At 39.5% G+C, this 18,470-nt stretch overlaps 1 protein-coding gene across 1 annotated transcript; it reads left to right on the forward strand.

Annotated features, from left to right (window-relative positions):
• The first annotated feature begins 1,822 nt into the window (after positions 1 to 1,822).
• On the forward strand, positions 1,823 to 18,405 carry dnajc3a (DnaJ (Hsp40) homolog, subfamily C, member 3a). Its single transcript, XM_006788415.3, has 12 exons — positions 1,823 to 2,069; positions 2,549 to 2,659; positions 2,755 to 2,879; positions 3,195 to 3,269; positions 5,138 to 5,290; positions 5,426 to 5,607; positions 7,750 to 7,869; positions 8,331 to 8,436; positions 8,531 to 8,651; positions 16,990 to 17,122; positions 17,532 to 17,680; positions 17,861 to 18,405. Exons 1-12 carry the CDS (start codon positions 1,988 to 1,990, stop codon positions 18,013 to 18,015), a joined length of 1,512 nt encoding a protein of 503 aa, XP_006788478.1. The 5' UTR covers positions 1,823 to 1,987; the 3' UTR covers positions 18,016 to 18,405.
• The last annotated feature ends 65 nt before the right edge of the window (positions 18,406 to 18,470 follow it).

The following is an 18,470-nucleotide window of genomic DNA, read 5'->3' on the forward strand; positions in this document are numbered from 1 at the left end:
CAGAGAGGGGATTGATGTTTCCGGCCGAACACAACAAGTACATCATCAGTATACAAAGTTATCTTATGCTGTCTTTGTCCTATGGATAAACCATGTATGTCTGCCTGAGCTTGTACCGCTTCTGCCAGTGGCTCTATGGCTAAGGCAAAGAGCAGAGGGGAGAGGGGACAGCCTGGTTCCCTTCAGTATCTGGAAGTTGGAGGACCGCACCCCGTTTGTGAGAACTGTAGAGCAATGATTGTTATAAATTAACTTAATCCAGTTTATAAAATTTCCAATGAAACCAAATTGGTGTAGTGTAAAAAACAGGTAAGACCATTCAACACAGTCAAAAGGCTTCTCGGCCTCAAGGGAAATCACCGTACCAGGCAGAGACTTTTGTTGGAAGAACTGGATCATATTCAACAACCTACGCATGTTATTATAAGAGTTGTGCCCTTTAATTAAACCCGTTTGGTCCTCGTTAATTAGAAAGGGGAGTAAAAGTTCTGGACATTTCGCTAATATCTTGGAGAGGATTTTCAGATCCACATTCAACAAAGAGATTGGCCTGTAGGAGGCACAATCTTCAGGTAGCTTACCCTTTTTAAGTATAAGGGATATATTGGCTTCCCTAAAAGAGAATTGGGCAAGAGACCCTTTTAAAGGAGTCATTGTACATGTTCAACAGCGGGCCAGCTAAAATTTCTCTGAATTCTTTATAAAACCCAGCACATCTTTGCTATATATATATATGAAGAAGAATTTAGAGGTGGCCCTTGTTTATTATTTCATCCACTTTTTGAAATGTGCCCATATTAGTGAAAGCAAAACAGCCCCAGAGCATGATGCTACAACCCCACTGGTACAGTGTTTTTAGGTTTAGAAGCCTCAACTGTAGACATTTGGCTTGTTCATGTGGGCAGCTGCAAATTTCAGTCAAGCCTTGAAGGTGTTGATTTTGAAGCAGGGGCTTCTTTCCTGGTTGGCTGTCTGTATGTACACTTTTGAGCCTGTGAGGATTAGATAAAATCCTAAATAAATTCACGCTTATCCACCCAACTCTTGTTTTTTAAAGTTATTAATCTTCCCACCCTGGAAAAAAATCATTAAAAGTCCAGAATTATCATGATGTTCATGCTATATATAATCTTCTGACCACAACTGTGTACAATTGGCATTTAATTAGTAGAATACATTGTACTGCAGTCTGCTGCTAGCCTATTTTACCCAACCCTAATGACAACCATTTTGCACAACTCTGTTTGTCACAGTACCTTAACCCTTTCAGTTCTGGAGGTCTTTGTAGCACTGCCAGGTACTAATTTCCTTTTTTTCTTGTTCCATAAAACGTTGGGTTGCAGGTTAATACTTTTAAGAAACAGTTTAAAAAGTGTCAGTGTTTACTAACTCATTTATTGTCTTTTTTCGTTCTGTCTCTGGCCCAGCCATAAACCAAGGAGAACTTCTGTATTTGTAAATTGACTTTAGAAGCCAGGGTCTTTCGCTTTTACCATAAAGATTTGACACTTTTATGTTTGGGAAACGTTAAAAAAAAGTTGAAAAATCCACATAATTAACTGCTACAAATAAGAGATACAAGTAAATAAAGATTTTTTAAAAAGATAAAAACCTAATGTCAAAATTACGGTTTCCATTCTAGTTGATATACTTTTTCCCTCAAATATAAGGTGACTAGTGTGCGTCTATAAGAACCACCGACCAACCCAAGCGCGCACGCACACACGCGCGCACACTGACCCTGTTGTGCTGCCGTGGCTGCTCTCTGTTGAACCAACAGATGTGGGCGGGGTTTTCCATATAATTCAGCCAATCACGATCACCCACGACCGGTCGGTTACGTATGCTGGTCTACAGTGGTTGGGAAAAAGAGAAGAAATGTAGCCATCCGCCAACACATGGAATTGTAGCGAAATAAGGGGAGAACTGGTTAAAACAGTGACAGCTGAAGTCTGCGGGACGTGTCCAGAGAGAGACAACTTTAACCATGGTTTCCATCGACCATGTGGCTCACAAAATACTGACGTACTTCCCATATGTTCTTGTTTTGATTGATATTAGGTTTCAAGGTAAGACGTTTGCTAGGTGTACTTTATATTTATAGCTAGTGAATGTTACCACTAACTTGAACTCGGGTTAAAGTTCAGACAACTTTATTACATCGGTAATGTCACTGACAGCATTAGCTTGTGAAATCGCTAATATTATTAGCTGACGTTAAGCTAGCTAGTCACGGACTGGGTCAATTTTATTACTTAAAGCTAGCTGGTTTGAGCCTAAAGAATAAAAGATAAAACTGCTTCTTTGATTATGCTTGCTCGTGAACGTCTTTAAGCTTGTAAGAAACCTAGGTACATGTGAAAGTCTTTACCAATTACTGTGGGGAAAGCTGTTGCCGTTGCTCTTGTTATTGATGTGATTTACATTTTTGGGCGGGTCATTTACAGGAATATTTAAATAAAATCTGATTATTGCATTACTTGAATGAGTAAAAAATATGCTCAGTGTTGTTTTGTTGCACTATGATTTGTTCTATTTGTTTTTTAAGGAGGGAAATGTGGCAAGGATGGGAGTGTGGACAATCACATGGAGATGGGGAAGAAACTTCTTGCTGCTGGCCAGCTAGCTGATGCCCTCTCTCATTTCCATGCAGCTGTGGGTGAGTGTCAGAGACATGCTAACAACACCAAAAGAATGCCTTGGATTTTCCCAAAAGGTTTCTTCTAAAGTGACAGTTTCATTGGCATTTTACAGATAGAGATCCCCAAAACTACATGGCATACTACAAAAGAGCTACAGTGTTTTTAGCAATGGGGAAGTCAAAATCAGCATTGCCTGATTTAAGTAGAGTCATTGAACTCAAACCGGACTTCACATCTGTAAGTTGTTGTCTTTACTGTTTGTCTAATGTGTATTTCTTCAGAAATGTTTTTTAACAGATGGTCACTTAAAATGTAAATTTGACAGAAAATAGAATTTCAAAGCAATACTTCGTGTCATACTAACCGTTAAGGCAGAACTCTGTGATAAATCTATGCAAATAATTAGATAAAGCATGCAAACATATGGCAACATTATCTTTTTATTTCGGCTGCGGGCCCAGCCGTGCTGGGAAATCAGTCTGTTCTGGAAGCTGTGTTGATAACGCTTTATTTTATATGCAAAACAAATTCTTGATGTGTCTCACTCAACAGGCACGGCTTCAGAGAGGAAATCTTCTTCTGAAGCAGGGAAAGCTGGATGAAGCGGAGAGTGACTTCAAGAAGGTGGTAAGTAAAGCAATACCCCCTTTTAAAGCAAAACTATGCTGGGGCAGACACTTGTGAGAGAAGCAACAGTTCACCAGGAGGTGTCAGTGTTGATCTATAGCCGTAGTAATGTTGCAGTAGTCTTTTTTTCAGAATGATAAATATAAGTACAAAAATGTGTATTCATGGTTGTCTATACAGTGTTCTCCTTGTGGTGGATTTCAAGATAACAGATTAAAAAGCACTGTGAGGGGTGTGTTTGAAGAGATAAATGCCGCTGAATGAAACTTAATTTTCCTTTACAGAACATAGAACATGAGCTAGTATTGTAGTAGTAGTAGTAGTATTATAGTATTGTATAACACTTATAACACTACAGTGAGGAACAACAGTGTGGGATTTTTGGATAATGACAGGGTAAATGCACTTTACAAAACACAAGGTTCTTTGCAGTGAAACACCAGGGAAGTTGAAAGCCTTAAGAGAACAGGGAAGGGGGGTCATGTATATTTGAGTTTACTTACTAGATGTAAATAATGGGGAACGCTCATTTGAGCATTCTCGCACCATTTTAGAGGCTTGAATTTGTAAATGCATGTCCAATTAGAATCACATACTGCCACCTAAAATCATACAGTAAATGGCCTTGCCATGTCTGTGAATAAGTCTTAGGTTCCAATCAGGTTGTACAATATGAAGAATAATAGGATCAGATGGATGATATTAAAACATCCATCTTTTTCATATTACACTCATTTTATACATGGATATGGTTTGGTTATGAAAAGTCTGACACGGAGCACAGAACTGGTCCCCAGCACAGACACAACAAACCTTTTCTAGCAGAGTATAGAAAGAGTTTACGAGAAGCAAAAAAGAGCCCCCAGGTGCTCAAAACAAACCTTACACTCAAAGGTTAGAACAGGCTTTTCCCTGCAGTGTGCCATGTAATAAAGACAAGTCAAAGTCAAAACACTCGACTGCAGGTACACGACACCCAGCTATAAACACTTCACACAAGTCGAGTTGCCTGAGATTCACAGAATTTACAGAAAATGCACTATTTTGCGATTATATATCATTATCAGGATGAGAAATGTCTTCGGATAAGAAGTTTTGGTCATATCGCACAGCCCTAAGTTCCAGGGACTTGGATGAACAGTTCACATGGTGTCACTTTGACCTTAAAGTATGCAGGCCAAAGGTGTGTTTTTGGTCACCTTCCCTGAAACCACCACCAGCAAGCTCTGAACTTCAAGTTGAAGCTTAATGATTAGTCCCATAATCATTCTTATGTTCTTATGTATGCTACACTGAATGATCACAGCCTTGGAATACTTTTAATAGTCTATTTCTGGAATTGCCTAAAGTATGGAAAAGTATTTAATTTTAAGCTGAGATTCATCCTCCATCAAGAGTGCAAAGAGTTCTTTTGCCTCCAGGGGGAAAGATTACATCTGAGCTTCTGCAGTCTATTTTTTTATTTATTTTTTTGTGGACTTCATTTTGCTGGTATACTGTTGAGGGAACAGGCCAGAGGTGCAGGCTGTTCTGCTGCTTCAGCAGTCCACAACATTGGCCTGGTGTAATGCGTCACATTTATGCTCTTCCCTTAGCTGAGCTAGCAAGAACCATTTAAAGAGTAGATAGGTCTATTTGTAGGAGTTGTGCCATTAGCTGAGATGGCTCTTGTGAGTATGATGACCTCTACAACGAGATTCATTATAACGTAATCTGTGCAGGGACTGGCAAGCACTGCACTGATAAGTACTATTTTCAGGAGGCAGAAGATGGCACAGAAATCTCAAATTGGAATCCATCTATGAGAGATGGAATCACATTTTCTTTAGCTACATTAGTACTTAGTGTAATGCCTTGAAATCTTCTAGCTGAAGTCCAACCCCAGCGACAAAGAAGAGAAGGAGGCCCACAGCCAGCTGACAAAATCAGATGAAATTCAGCGCCTGGTGGCTCAGTCACGCCGGAGCTTCGACGACAAGGATTATGTGACAGCTGCTGCACAGCTTGACACCGTCATCGAGGTGAGAGACATTCCTTGCCAGTATTGACTGATTTTCCCACAAACATAGGATTTTCTGTATTATCATTGATACAGAGAGTACAGAGCATTTGCGTATCACCTGAAGTCTGTAAGCGTTATTGTCCGACTGTTGCAGACGTGCATTTGGGATGTGACCTCTCGTGAGATGCGAGCAGAGTGTTTCATTCAGATGGGAGAGATGGGGAAAGCTATCAGCGACCTTAAAGCTGCATCCAAGTTAAAGAATGACAATACCCAGGCTTTCTACAAGCTGAGCACCATCTACTATAATCTTGGAGACCATGAGATGTCCCTCAGGTAAGGACTCACTTGCAGACTGTTTTCTTTCAAGAAACTTCCTGCTGCTGTTCACACTGTGGCAATGCCACAATAAGGCAGCGTGTCACTATGGTTGATACTCTACTAATCACAAAGCTTTTATTCTAAATTTAAAAAAATAGCAGGAACATTTCTGATAATGATTTAATCTTAGTTATTTTTTCTTAAGAAATATATTGGATTTACACTTCATAGGAGTGCTGTATAGTGGGTAGCTCATTCATAGACTGTGCCTCATAAGAATAAAAAAAGGTAAACTGGATTTTAAATTTTGCTATTATCTTAAAAGAGTTGTCTTTTTGTACAGCCATGCACTTTTGCCCACTCTCCGGAAGTCTAAATTTCACCACTTTCAGTAATATGCATGAGTGAAGTGTGCTAGATTTCCTCCTCTGTGTCAGAAAAGGCAACACTTTAGCTTGAATGTAAGTTTTGTGGAGGAAATGGAGTCAAGAGGTCAAAATAGCTGAGTAGTACTGCAACAGTTTATGTGGCCCAAAAAACCCCCAGAACTTGTGCTTATTTAAGGTGCTGTGAGTGGGCGCACAGTGAAGGCTCTAATGTTGAAGTCGACTGTCTGCAGAAGTTTGCATTCAGTGGTAAAATTGCAAAACAAGAAGTGAACCAAACATAGTGGTACAGAGAGCAGCGTATGGCTTCACAAAGGCATAGCCTTCATGGATTTCAGAACACAACTGAAATTAATATTGAAAATTTTTGTGTAGATACTTTTATATTTTATAAAATAGCATCTTTCTATTCTGATGAACGTCATGACGAATGCATTTCCACCCTCAACATTACAAATGTGTGTATGATGATGATGATGTGGACTGCTGTTTCAGTGACTGGCCTTCTCATTGCTATCTCTGTCAACTTTATTATTATTATCATCATCATCATCATTAGAAAGACTGTAGCCATAGATGACATAAGTAAGTTACTAACAGTGTAGGGACTAATGCATTATTAAGTAACGCGTTACAGTAACTACGTTATTATTGTGGTAACAAGCACGGTAACTAGTTATTATGCCAAAACCAGGAACACGTTAATCGTTACTGGGATTTAGATAGGCTCGTTATTGGTTACTTCGTGTGGTGGCTATCACAGAGCTTCCACAGATTCAGTAACATTAGCAAGTGGTGGAGGCCAGCAGGTGGATGAGGGAAAGGGGAGGCAAAAGGAGAGACCCGAAGTGGCCGCCGGTCCGAGTGTCAGGTGAACTGAACTTCAGGTAAGAAGTTATGACCTGCAGTCTATCTGGGTCAGATATAAACCAAGTTTAGGTGCAGTTTATTTTCGTTATGTTGACTTTTTCGTACTGGGTACTAGCTAGCATGACGGAGTTTCTATACAGCTGGGTGGGTGCTATGAAGTTACTGATGTTGAACTTTATTTTGTTCATAAGGTTAGTTATTAGAGTTGCCAACCGTCCCCTAAAAAACGGAATCGTCTCGTATTCAGAGAAAATATTACGCGTTTCGTATTGAGGTGAAAAGGAACGCAGTTTGTCCCGGACTTCAGTTACAATGGAAAAAGACACAAAGCTGGAGTTATTCTGCGTCTTTGATGCACAGTTGCCTCTTCTCCTCTCATTCTCTCCCTCTCCTGTTTCTACTTCAATCATGAAACTGATCAATGATCAGCTGATCGGCTTTTCTCTCTTGTTTGTTTATCGCCCACTTCGCGCCAGAAAGAGGAAACCAGCGGATGTCGCGCTAAACAACAGCAGCATGTTTAAGCTTGATCAGCTGTTGTTAGAATTTATTTAATATTAATTTCTAGTATCAGCTGATGTTTGCTGGAGCCACGGCTGTAAAGCAACACATTAAAAAGAGAATTCTGAGTAAAACCAAAGATATTTTCCCTAGTAACTAGTTACTTTGAAAGTAACGAGTAACTTTAAGTAACTGAGTTACTTTTGATAGAAGTAAGTAGTAATGTAACTAAGTAACTAATTTAAAGTAACTTACCCAACACTGGTTACTAATGATCATGCATTTGTACATTAAGGTTTATTTACTGTAAATCTGGTGTGTTATTGTCATTCTGTTCATGTCGTCACCATTGAAAGTTGGCCTTTTAAGCCTCACCTTTCCTCTGTCCTATAATCTCCAGTGAGGTGCGTGAGTGCTTGAAGTTGGATCCTGATAACAAGCAGTGTTACAGCCATTACAAGCAAGTGAAGAAGCTCAACAAACAGATCCAAGCTGCTGAGGAATACATCCAAGAACAAAGGTGTGTTCATGAAAACATTTTTATGAGCACGAGTTTAAATTGAATCCTCAGGAATAATGTCATTTTGGTCCACCTTTAGAGTGCTGGTTTAAGTGGTAAGAGTAAAGTGGTACGGCTAACAGCATATCATTGAGTGTCCTCACAAAGATAGGAATGTGTCAGGAAAGTCTTCATCTCTGTAAATATAAAATAATATCCCATCTGAATGCCGGGGATTGCACCAGCTGTACAACGACGGCTCTCTTATCCTCAGGCTCCCCCACTTCTCTGGTTTTACAAAGAGGCGTGCAAATCCCATCTTAACGTGAATGGATGTCACATCATGTTTGACATATATAAGGTTTCATATTTACAAGACTTAAAAGAGAAATTAACGATGGTGTGGTGTTTGTGGGTGCAGTGATCCATGTTGCAATCCCCTGTTTTGCCAGCGTCACATAATCGCCTCCCGCTTCCTTTAGGTATGAAGACGCAGTGAGCAAGTACGAGGCGGTGATAACGACCGAGCCCAATGTGCAACATTTCTTGCTTCTTGCCAAGGAGCGAATCTGCCATGCACTAACACAGGTAAGTCCCTTTACTGCTGCTAAATGATGTGTTAGGCCGCTGCGCTTTTATTAAAAGATCTATCCAAGCTTCGTTTTTTCTTTGTTATGACCAGGCCCAGCAGGCTAGCAGAGCAATCTCAGTCTGTAGCGAAGTCCTAAAGTCCAATCCTGCGAATGTTAATGTGCTGAAGGACAGAGCTGAGGCCTATCTCCAAGATGAACAGTATGAGGAAGGTAAGCCCGACATATGTAGCTGCAAAGTCCTTCAAGATCGAGGGTGGGCAACATTTTATCAGCTGGCTGGACTGACTTGGGCACAATAAGCAAACAGGAACACATCAGCTGAATAGAATCCCTGCATCAGTGAATAAAAACACAATAGTACAAATATATGCACTTTATAAAGTCATAGATTATAATTGTCACTCACTTGCACTTCACAAAATGAAGAAATTTTAGATTAATATTTACCATTTATATTCATATGTAATGTTTCCCATGCATTGACACCACAATAGTTGGCTATAGTTTTAGACTTTCATTTTCCAAAGTCTGATACAAAAAGAAATTGATTTATTAGTGGCCAGTTCCCTTGCTCTTATTTTGAAAGTTCAGTTCCTGCTAACCGGATAGCATAAGGAGGTCTCACCACTCAGCAAGCACCTTGGTAATGCTTGTGTACAGTTACTCGCACACTTGAGCCACATTCTCTTTATCTCGGAAATCGGAGGTCATCGGAAAAAGAAGTGGTGTTTTGTCAGATACCTGAAAAGTTGAACACAATGCTTGTTTATTGGTGCTTAAAAACGCTGCAGTGTTATTAGCTCTCTCTATGGATTGTTTAGAGAGTCATAAATGCACAACAGCAGCAGCATAGATTACAAGTTTTAGTAGCCGTTTAGTGCTGCTGATGTCTTTGTAGCACTAGTTGCCTTGTGGGTTCTCCTCAGTAAGCAGAGTGAGGAGAAACTTGAATTGCTCACATACACACAGTTTTTATTGTAATTAGTACAGGGGGAAAAATGCTTGCTTAGCTGAGTTGCCCTACTTCAGAGCGCCGTCTGCCTCTCGTACTCGGCCACTGTGCAGCCGCTTGCTGTGCTCCACGGCGCACACTCTCCTCTGACTCCACTCCTCCTATACAGGGAGAGAGGTTAATTAGCAGATGCATGCAGGTGTACCACTCTCTCCCAGCTGGCACGGCTCCCTAAACACTTCTTTCTACAGCTGATCCAGCAAAACAAACCCCACTGACAAAGTCTGGCGCGTTACTTTTGATAGAAGTAACTAGTAATGTAACTAAGTTACTAATTTAAAGTAACTTACCCAACACTGGTTACTAATGATCATGCATTTGTACATTAGGGTTTATTTACTGTAAATCTGGTGTGTTATTGTCATTCTGTTCATGTCGTCACCATTGAAAGTTGGCCTTTTAAGCCTCACCTTTCCTCTGTCCTATAATCTCCAGTGAGGTGCGTGAGTGCTTGAAGTTGGATCCTGATAACAAGCAGTGTTACAGCCATTACCGACAAAGTCTTGCATTGCAAAGTCAACTTTCCTAATGGGAAATCCAACTTTAGGAGGCATTCCAGCGAAAGGTTTCCCACTCAAAATGGAGCGTGGCATTATTTTGAAGCTTGTGTGCAGATGGCCTGTTCGTCTTCAGTTCAGTTTGGGTGTTTGTTTTATGTCTGTCCTGCTTTTGAGCGCACTCAGCAATGTTTCGATGGAATTTCTTTACATTTGGCAAAAACAATCAAAGATTAAGTCATCAGAATCTAGAGGTTAAAGGTCAGGGATACTGACTTCACAAAATGCCTTTTTTGGCACACACACAGACTATCATAAGACTGTCACGTTAATCTACAAGGATAACATGGTGAACTGTAAACTGGTCAAAAGTCACCTTCACTGAGTCTCGACAGACATGTGTGCAAACTGCAACTTTACATCTGCAAAGTGGTAATTACAGATCAGCTTCACAAAAGCTGTTACACTTCCAATCTTGGAGCCTGCAGCGCTGTAGATGCTGGAATTCAATTGAAGTTTTGTGATGAGAACACAGCGATTGAAGTCTTACTGACTTTATTGGGTACAACCTGAAACTCAAATGCCATTCAGCATAGCAGCTCTGCCTCATAATGAAGCTTATAATGACCAACTGAACTACATGTTTGCTGCTGAGTCTGAAGTTATTTGTTTTATACCTTAGAAATTTTTTCTCACTTTAAATTTAAGAACGGAGCAGGAAAAATGTTTGAAACACACGTTAATGTATTTCAGAGGAACTTATGCAAACTACAACCTCAAATGTTAAATTAATGCCTCTATAACTGTTGATTATGAAATTTTAAAGTGGGTGAGGTCTGGACTTTGAATGGGCCATATTTCTATGCTTGTTTGGTTCTTTTCTAGTTGTGATGTTGTGAACTTTAACATTTAACATGCTGAGGCCTGTATAGTCTGAGATGGCGCTCTTGGAGTGTTTTGCAGTATTTTTGAGTGTTGCACAGTCTGACCTTGAGGTGAATTGGCTGGGATGTTCACTCGTAGGAAGATTGGCAGCTGTCTCGAATGTTTTCCACTTGTGAATAATCTTTCTCACTGCAGAATGGTGCACTTACCATTACCCTCCTCAGATTGATGGGCAACAACGGTTGCTTGTCTAAGATCACTGATGATGTCTTCCCTCCTTGGCATTGTGTTGGCGCACACACAAGAATGCTCCAGACCGGGAGACACTCCTTCTTTTATGGAGGCGTTCACATTTGTTGCAGATCAGTTAATCGAGTGCATTTGATTATCAGCTCCTGACTGCTGTTTAACCTGTGAGTTTGTCTGAAAGCGGTACAGGTGTGCTTTTTGCACTTGACTGTAATTACCCAAACTCTTGTGCACTAACTGTAACTGTTGTCATGCTAGGAGCCCAACACAAGGGGTCCTTGTAACACAACACAGTATACAGAGTGAGATAAAGTTAGGCGTCAGTGAAACCTCATTTAAGCAGCTTCCTTCAGATCTCATACCTGTACATAGAAACATATGTAGAGTACATCCTGCAAATTAATTTTTGCATGTAAACCAAAAGTATTGTTTTTCAGACAGAAGAGAGAGATTCTAACATCTAATTACCTTCTGCCTCATTCGATACAATCTGTCTGTTAATTACCAAATGCCTTCTATTTTTGAATTTAAATAAGCACAGTGCAGGTTACATGTGTGGCTAAATATGAGAATCTTCATTTTGAATTTGGTTGAAGCATACAGCTAACAGATCTCAAGCCAGAAAAAAGACAAACGTCACCAACCCTGAGAACACCTTATTACATACAGCATGATTAGAATTAAATGTGGAGCCGAGTGTTGGAGGTAAATATAACCTGTGAGATGAAGACCTGCCCAGCACTGCTGGCAGAGCAAGTGTGCAAAATTACTTGTTTTTCAAACATGAAGCTTCAATGGCAGTGGCAGAAAGTGCACGCACACACACACACAGCTCTTACTATCCTTAACGCTTTACTGACAGAAGGAGGTGGGATTAGGCTGAAACAACAGTCTCCCCATCTCTTGTCAAATTGCAGAAATGATGGCAGATGGTGAAATCTGCAGGAATAGTCTCCCACTAATCATTTTACCTGTCACCTGATGTTCAGCTACTGCTGTGCAACAGACCAGTGCATATTTTTATCAAAATCCCTGCCTACACTTTGTGTATTTGTCAATTAAATTTAAAATGTAATGAAAACCATCACACCCATCTCAACATGTTTGTATACAGACTGATATTGTAATAGCCAAACCTTTGGTGCTGTAGCACTCGAGCTGGTTAGTGTTAGCTTGAAGGTATATTAAATAAGGTATATTAATGTATATGACAAACAGTGTAACCAGTGACTATATTCAGCAGCTCAAATGTACAGACACATTTTGAATGTTTGGACAATCGTTAGAGGGTGAGGACTTAAAGCAATACTTGAAGCATTATGCAGAAGCAGATGATATAATTTTGAAACATATTGGCTTTATGAGTACACGATTAGTTGAGACAATGCAAATTTCTTGGTCTCTGCAGCATTTGAAGATCAAATGATTCATGTACTGGGCTGTGGTGCAGCCCCTCTGTTTAAATTCTATGAAATTAGCTATTTTAGCTCCTCTCCATTTAAGGTAATTTTTTTTTTCTAAATCTGATTGGCTTACCTTTACAAACAGAAGGTTTGAGCAGCAGGTGGGTGAAACTGCTCACAGCTAGAGCCCTGTGTCTGAGTTCCTGTGTGCTTCTGTGTTCATTGTGGCAAGTGATTAAAAATACCAAATTGGCACAGACAGTTGAAGAAACATCAGGAGCACTTTGCTGTTGGAGAGCAAAATGTTGCAACTCTGGCTTTAGTAGATTTTTAGTGATGGAGAACGATGCATTTGTAAAATCGCTGGGTAAATTGTGTTTCTGCTCTGCAGTATTAAATATTAGTTGTATCTCAGCTTTAAACTCAGATGTTAGAAACAAAGGTCAACATATGCATAAAAAAAATGTTAGCTACAAAAAAAAGATAAATTAAACCTCTGTGCTTAAATTAGACTGTATAAGTGGCAACACCCATATCATTATATCTATATAGACATATATCTATATAGACATATATCTAGATAGTAGGGGTGCAACGATACTCGTATCGATATTGAACCGTTCGATACAGTGCTTTCGGTTCGGTACGCATGTGTATCGAACAATACAAAATTTTTTATTTATTTTATCAACTTTTCTTCTGACGATGCTGTCTGTGTTGAGCGCTCAGTGGATCTGCGCTAGACTACTCCACCTAGGCTGCACTGTCGAGGCAGATCCACTGAGCGCAGCGCAAGCTAGCGAGACAGAAGCTAAGCTCGTTGCAACATGGCAAATTGAACCTCCCCCACCCTCATTCAGATCTGGCGTTTGGAACTATTTTGGTTTTCATGTGACGTATGACCCTGAAGGTAAGCGCATCATGGACAAAAGTAAAACAGTATGTTGGATGTGCACAGCAATGCTCAATTACATTGGTGGGAACTACTGCGTTAGCGCAGTTTGCTCGTTAACGTGTTGACGCTGTCCAGCCCCACGCACGGAGCGATCCGCGGTAGCTCATTAATGGAGATTTGCAGTGTTGTGGCGTTAACGTCATTTCAGATTAACACTGACAGCACTAGTGGGAACACAGCGAATATGACTGCACATACGCCGACATCATCCTAGTGCAAAGACAAGTGGAAGCAGACAAAAACAACAAGCAGCATGCTACAAACTTTACCCGAGTCATTTAGACTAGAGATGGCACGATACCACTTTTTTATGACCGATACCGATATCATAAATTTGGATATCTGCCGATACCGATATGAATCCGATATAGTGTGTTTTTTAATCAATAAAACTTTTTTTTTTTTATATCTTGCTGCATTTTGTATAAGTTTATACTCAAGTTTAAATAAATAACAACACTAAAGCTATTCTGTTATACCTGTATGTATAAAAAAAAAAAAAAAAAAAAAAAAAAAAATACAACAAAATATTTCATAGTTCAGCAATACTGATTAATCTAATAAACGTAAACCTGCTCCATCCTCCCTATTCTGTTATTTTAAAGAGTACTTAGCAGAAATATCAAGCAACCTAACTAATAGGGTTGCAAACTCCCAGCAAAAAAAAAAAAAATAGGGAACCACCCCCCACCCTCCACCTCATGATGCTTAATCGATGTAATCAAATTTAATTTGATGCAGGGGGAAAAATGCACAGAAAGAAATTATTTTTCAAGAATAATTAAATAGATTCAACATCTTTCTTCAACAGAATTGCAGACTGCACAGATGGTATCTTCCCAAAGGAAAAAGTAGTATAGCTTACTAGGGTATATTAGACTTAACAGTTACTATATACAGTAATGGACTTATATATTTTACATCAGATTAAAACTTTGGGTGTAAGAGTCAGATAATTATTTATTAAAAGCTAGATATTTTAAATGAGAACAAGAAAGAAAAGTATGTCTTTGTGCCCCCTTTTCCATGTTCATGCCCTATCGGCCCCCCTGGCTAAACTTTGCTAGATCCGCCCCTGCACAGTTACCAGCCGTCAGCTACGTAGAAAAATATTCTGGTCTAGAAAGTAATATTAAATAAATTCTAACAACAGCTTATCAAGCTTAAACGTGCTGCTGTTGTTCAGCCGCTGGTTTCCTCTTTCTGGTGAGAAGTGGGCCAAAAACTAAGAAGAGAGACGGACTAGCGACAGAAAAGCCGATCAGCTGATCATTAAGCAGTTTCACGATTGAAGTAGCAGAGAGAGAGAGGGGGGGAGAGAGAGAGGCAGTCGCTCCATATATCTGTTGTTAAGCTTAAGGTGGGAATGCTTTACAAACATTCAGAGATGAACTTACACACTTGCTTTACTTCTCTCTGGGAAAACTTTCTCGGAGATGAAATGCTGGTTTTCTAGCAAGGCTACAAATACACGCAGCGGCTCTATCACGTGACGCATACTGCTGCAACGTGCTACGGTTATGAGCCGAGTTACGCCGTGTAGCAAGCTTTGTGAGGTGCTTTTTTGATATTTAATGGATCGGATTACATTTTTTATTTCTCGCCGATATCCGATCCAGTAATTTGGGTCAGTATCGGACCGATACGTAATATCGGATCGGTCCATCTCTAATTTAGACAGCCGTTAGCACATGATTCTCCTTATGGGGACCTGATATGTTTAATATGCTGCTGAGAATATAGCCCAGAAGAAGCATATAGTATAGCTTTTATTTAGGAAAGAGCCATTTCTCTGTAATAAACTCTCTTTTCCAAACATGAGTGATTCCTCAATCAGATTTATTATTTTATTACTTTGTTGTTTCAGCAACATTAAATTTAAAAACTGTACATTTGAGTTAAAATATATATTTATAATTTTAATAAATGACAAATTAAAAAGGCATGAACATTTTTTTGACACCAAAGTATGGAACCGAACCGAACCGTGAATTTTGTGTATTGTTGCACCCCTACTAGATGGATATATATCTAGACATAGAGATAGACATAGAGATAGATATCTATCTCTATATCTCTAGATAGATAGATAGATAGATATAAATATATATCTATATCTCTAAAAAATTATTCTTCTCAATCACCCCAGCAGGTGATGCTGGCTGGACTAAGTCTGCGTGTGTTGTAATCACCATGGCATAATCACCTCAGCAGGTAGTGAAGCCAGACCTTGTGTGGGATTTTTACCTGTTAGAAAACACGGGTGTTAATTCACCACAGAGGGTAAACAAGCCTCAAAGCAGCCAAACGTGTGCACACAAACAGCCTTAATATGAAAGTTTATTCAAAGACACTAGTGACGTAATATCACAAAGTGGATTTTTGTGGATCCCATGCTTCACTACTGATAACAATCATTTGTTACGTTTCTTTAAGCGTCTGCTGTGAATTTAAGCTATTTTAATGTAATTGCCACTACCATGGTTCTTCGGTTTCAGATACACGGCAACCATTGCTCTGACAGCTGGATAATTTCTGAAATTTTAATTGCCATACCTTGTGTAGGTATTTTTATTTATTTAAAAATGTGTCTGTACTAAATCAATCAATTCTCCAGCAAGTAAGGTGTGTTTAAATCGGCGCAGGTGATGCCGCTCTACACCGTTCAGAGAGTAACTCGTTCTCTCTGAGAAGTCTGTCTTCATTTGTAGAGGTCTTTGTCACGTGACACTGATTTTACAGAAATTTGTGACAATATAGCATCGACAGCTTGAGCAGGAGACATGGATTCAAAGCATATTCAGTTTTAGCTATATAGTGGTAAATTACAACAACTGTCAGCTCAATGCACTTTATATTGTAAGGTAAAACCCGACAATAAAGAGAAAACCCCAGCAATCAAACAACACCCTATGAGCAACCACTGGGGACAGCGGGAAGAAAAAAAGTAATGTACAAAATTTTCTTACATTAAGAAACCCCCAAAATCAGGCTCAGGGAGGGAACGCTGTCTGCCACGACTGGATGGGGGTGATGAGAGGAAGACAGGATAAAAGACATGGACGATTAAATGGAGAGTGGTGTATAAACACCATATAGTGAGTGAAGAAGAAAAACTCACTGCATCATGGGAAGCCCCCAGAAGCCTTGGCTTATTAGTCTAAACTAAGTCTTTCACACAGCAGCTGATCCCCTGAAGCAGGGTTACTTAAAACAAAGCAGAAGATGGGGATAAGGTGGAACTGATTAAGTGTTTAAGTCAAAACTGAACAGCACAATGCCAGCATCCATATCATCTGCATATTAACCCATATTTAGCCACAAAGTTTCTTGTATTTGAATGAATGAATTCTTACATAAGGGCAGGGGAGGAGCAGGAAGCTGGATATACTGTAGATTGGTGTTAGAGCAGTTAAATCAAAGATGTGTTTTTTTGTTTTGTTTTTTCCAGTTAAGGTATTGTTTACATCACATTATTAGTTTTCAGTGAATAAATAATACTAATATCATTGTACTCCTTTTTTTTTTTTTTTTTTGTCCTCTTCAGCTGTTAAAGATTACGAGACTGCTGCAAAACACAGCGAGGGGGACCGTCACATCAAAGAAGGTCTGGAAAGAGCACAGCGGCTACTCAAACAGTCTCAGAAGAGGGATTATTATAAGATCCTTGGAGTGAAGAGGTGGGAATCGGTCAATGGATTTGGAAATTTTTGCAGATCAAGTTCAGCAAGAAAATGTAACACATTATTGCCAATCAGTTGGGGGAGAATTTAATCTTGAAAAGTAGTTTTCTTATGAAAGACTGCTGGTTTGCTTTAAAGTTGCTTTTTTATCAGGCCAAAACATCACTGCTCTTGAATATTTTATTATTGATGCCTTTTGAACATTTTTGAGTTTAAAAGGTCTACTGATAATCTAAGATGGAATACAAATTTACAGCCATGGAGGCATTTGTATTACACTGGAGCTAGAAAACTAACTCTGACACTTGGATGAGTATTTTTAGGTCTGGCTTATGTCAAAATGAGAAAAGAAAAGCTGTTCTTATCTTTGACAAATGTGCTGATAATGCTGTCGCCGTGGTCACAGAACTGCCCAGAAAAAGGAGATTATCAGAGCCTACAGGAAACTGGCACAACAGTGGCACCCAGACAACTTCCAGGATCCGGAGGAAAAGAAGAAGGCAGAGAAGAAGTTCATAGACATCGCTCAGGCTAAGGAGGTTCTCACTGATCCAGGTAATGTGTGTGTGTGTGTGTTGAAAGTTGTTAATGCATGCCTAAATCACTTCAAGAGTTGCTGTACCATTTAACATTACCCTTTAGATTGTTCTCTACAGCTCTAACACTAATGGTTTTAGAAAAAGAGACATTGATTTCTAATTCAAGTGTGTGACAAGAATCTTCACGTTTTCCTAGAGATGAGAACCAAGTTTGACCACGGAGAAGACCCCATGGATCCAGAGAGCCAGCAGGGGCACCATCATCATCACTTCCACGGCGGTTTCCACGGCTTTCAGGGTTTCAATCCGTTTGGCTCCGGGCCCTTTAACTTCAAATTCAACTTCAACTGAGGCGGCTTACTCTTCAGCACAGCTGGAGTGAATATTTGTACTTTCCTCCCTATTTAAAAGGGAGATCACTGGCATAAAAAGACTGTTCACAAGTATCATAAAAATGTGGAGCATAAGGTGACTTGATTCAGTGAGTCTAATTAATTAAAAATGCATCTTTGCTGTGGAAATCAAAACTTTGGGGGAAAGGTCTCCTACTCTGCTAACAAATATCAGACTTGTGTGAAGCGGCTTTTATCTGTCAGATCTTACTCTTGTATCCTCTCCACAAATTGTACAATCACTTCACATCCATTCGTAGGAATGTATTTGTACAGAGGTACAGTATTATTTTTGTATGAATGGAGGGTTTTTTGAACTGTAAATAAAGAGCTATTTATGTACAATAAATCGAATCAAGAGCATTTTTTAACCGACATCGACAGACTAAAGGGTAATAATTGTGACTCCTGAAA

The sequence above is a fragment of the Neolamprologus brichardi genome, chromosome 16 (genome assembly GCF_056152115.1).
Source record: "Neolamprologus brichardi isolate AB-2024 chromosome 16, ASM5615211v1, whole genome shotgun sequence".
Lineage (NCBI taxonomy): Eukaryota > Metazoa > Chordata > Actinopteri > Cichliformes > Cichlidae > Neolamprologus > Neolamprologus brichardi.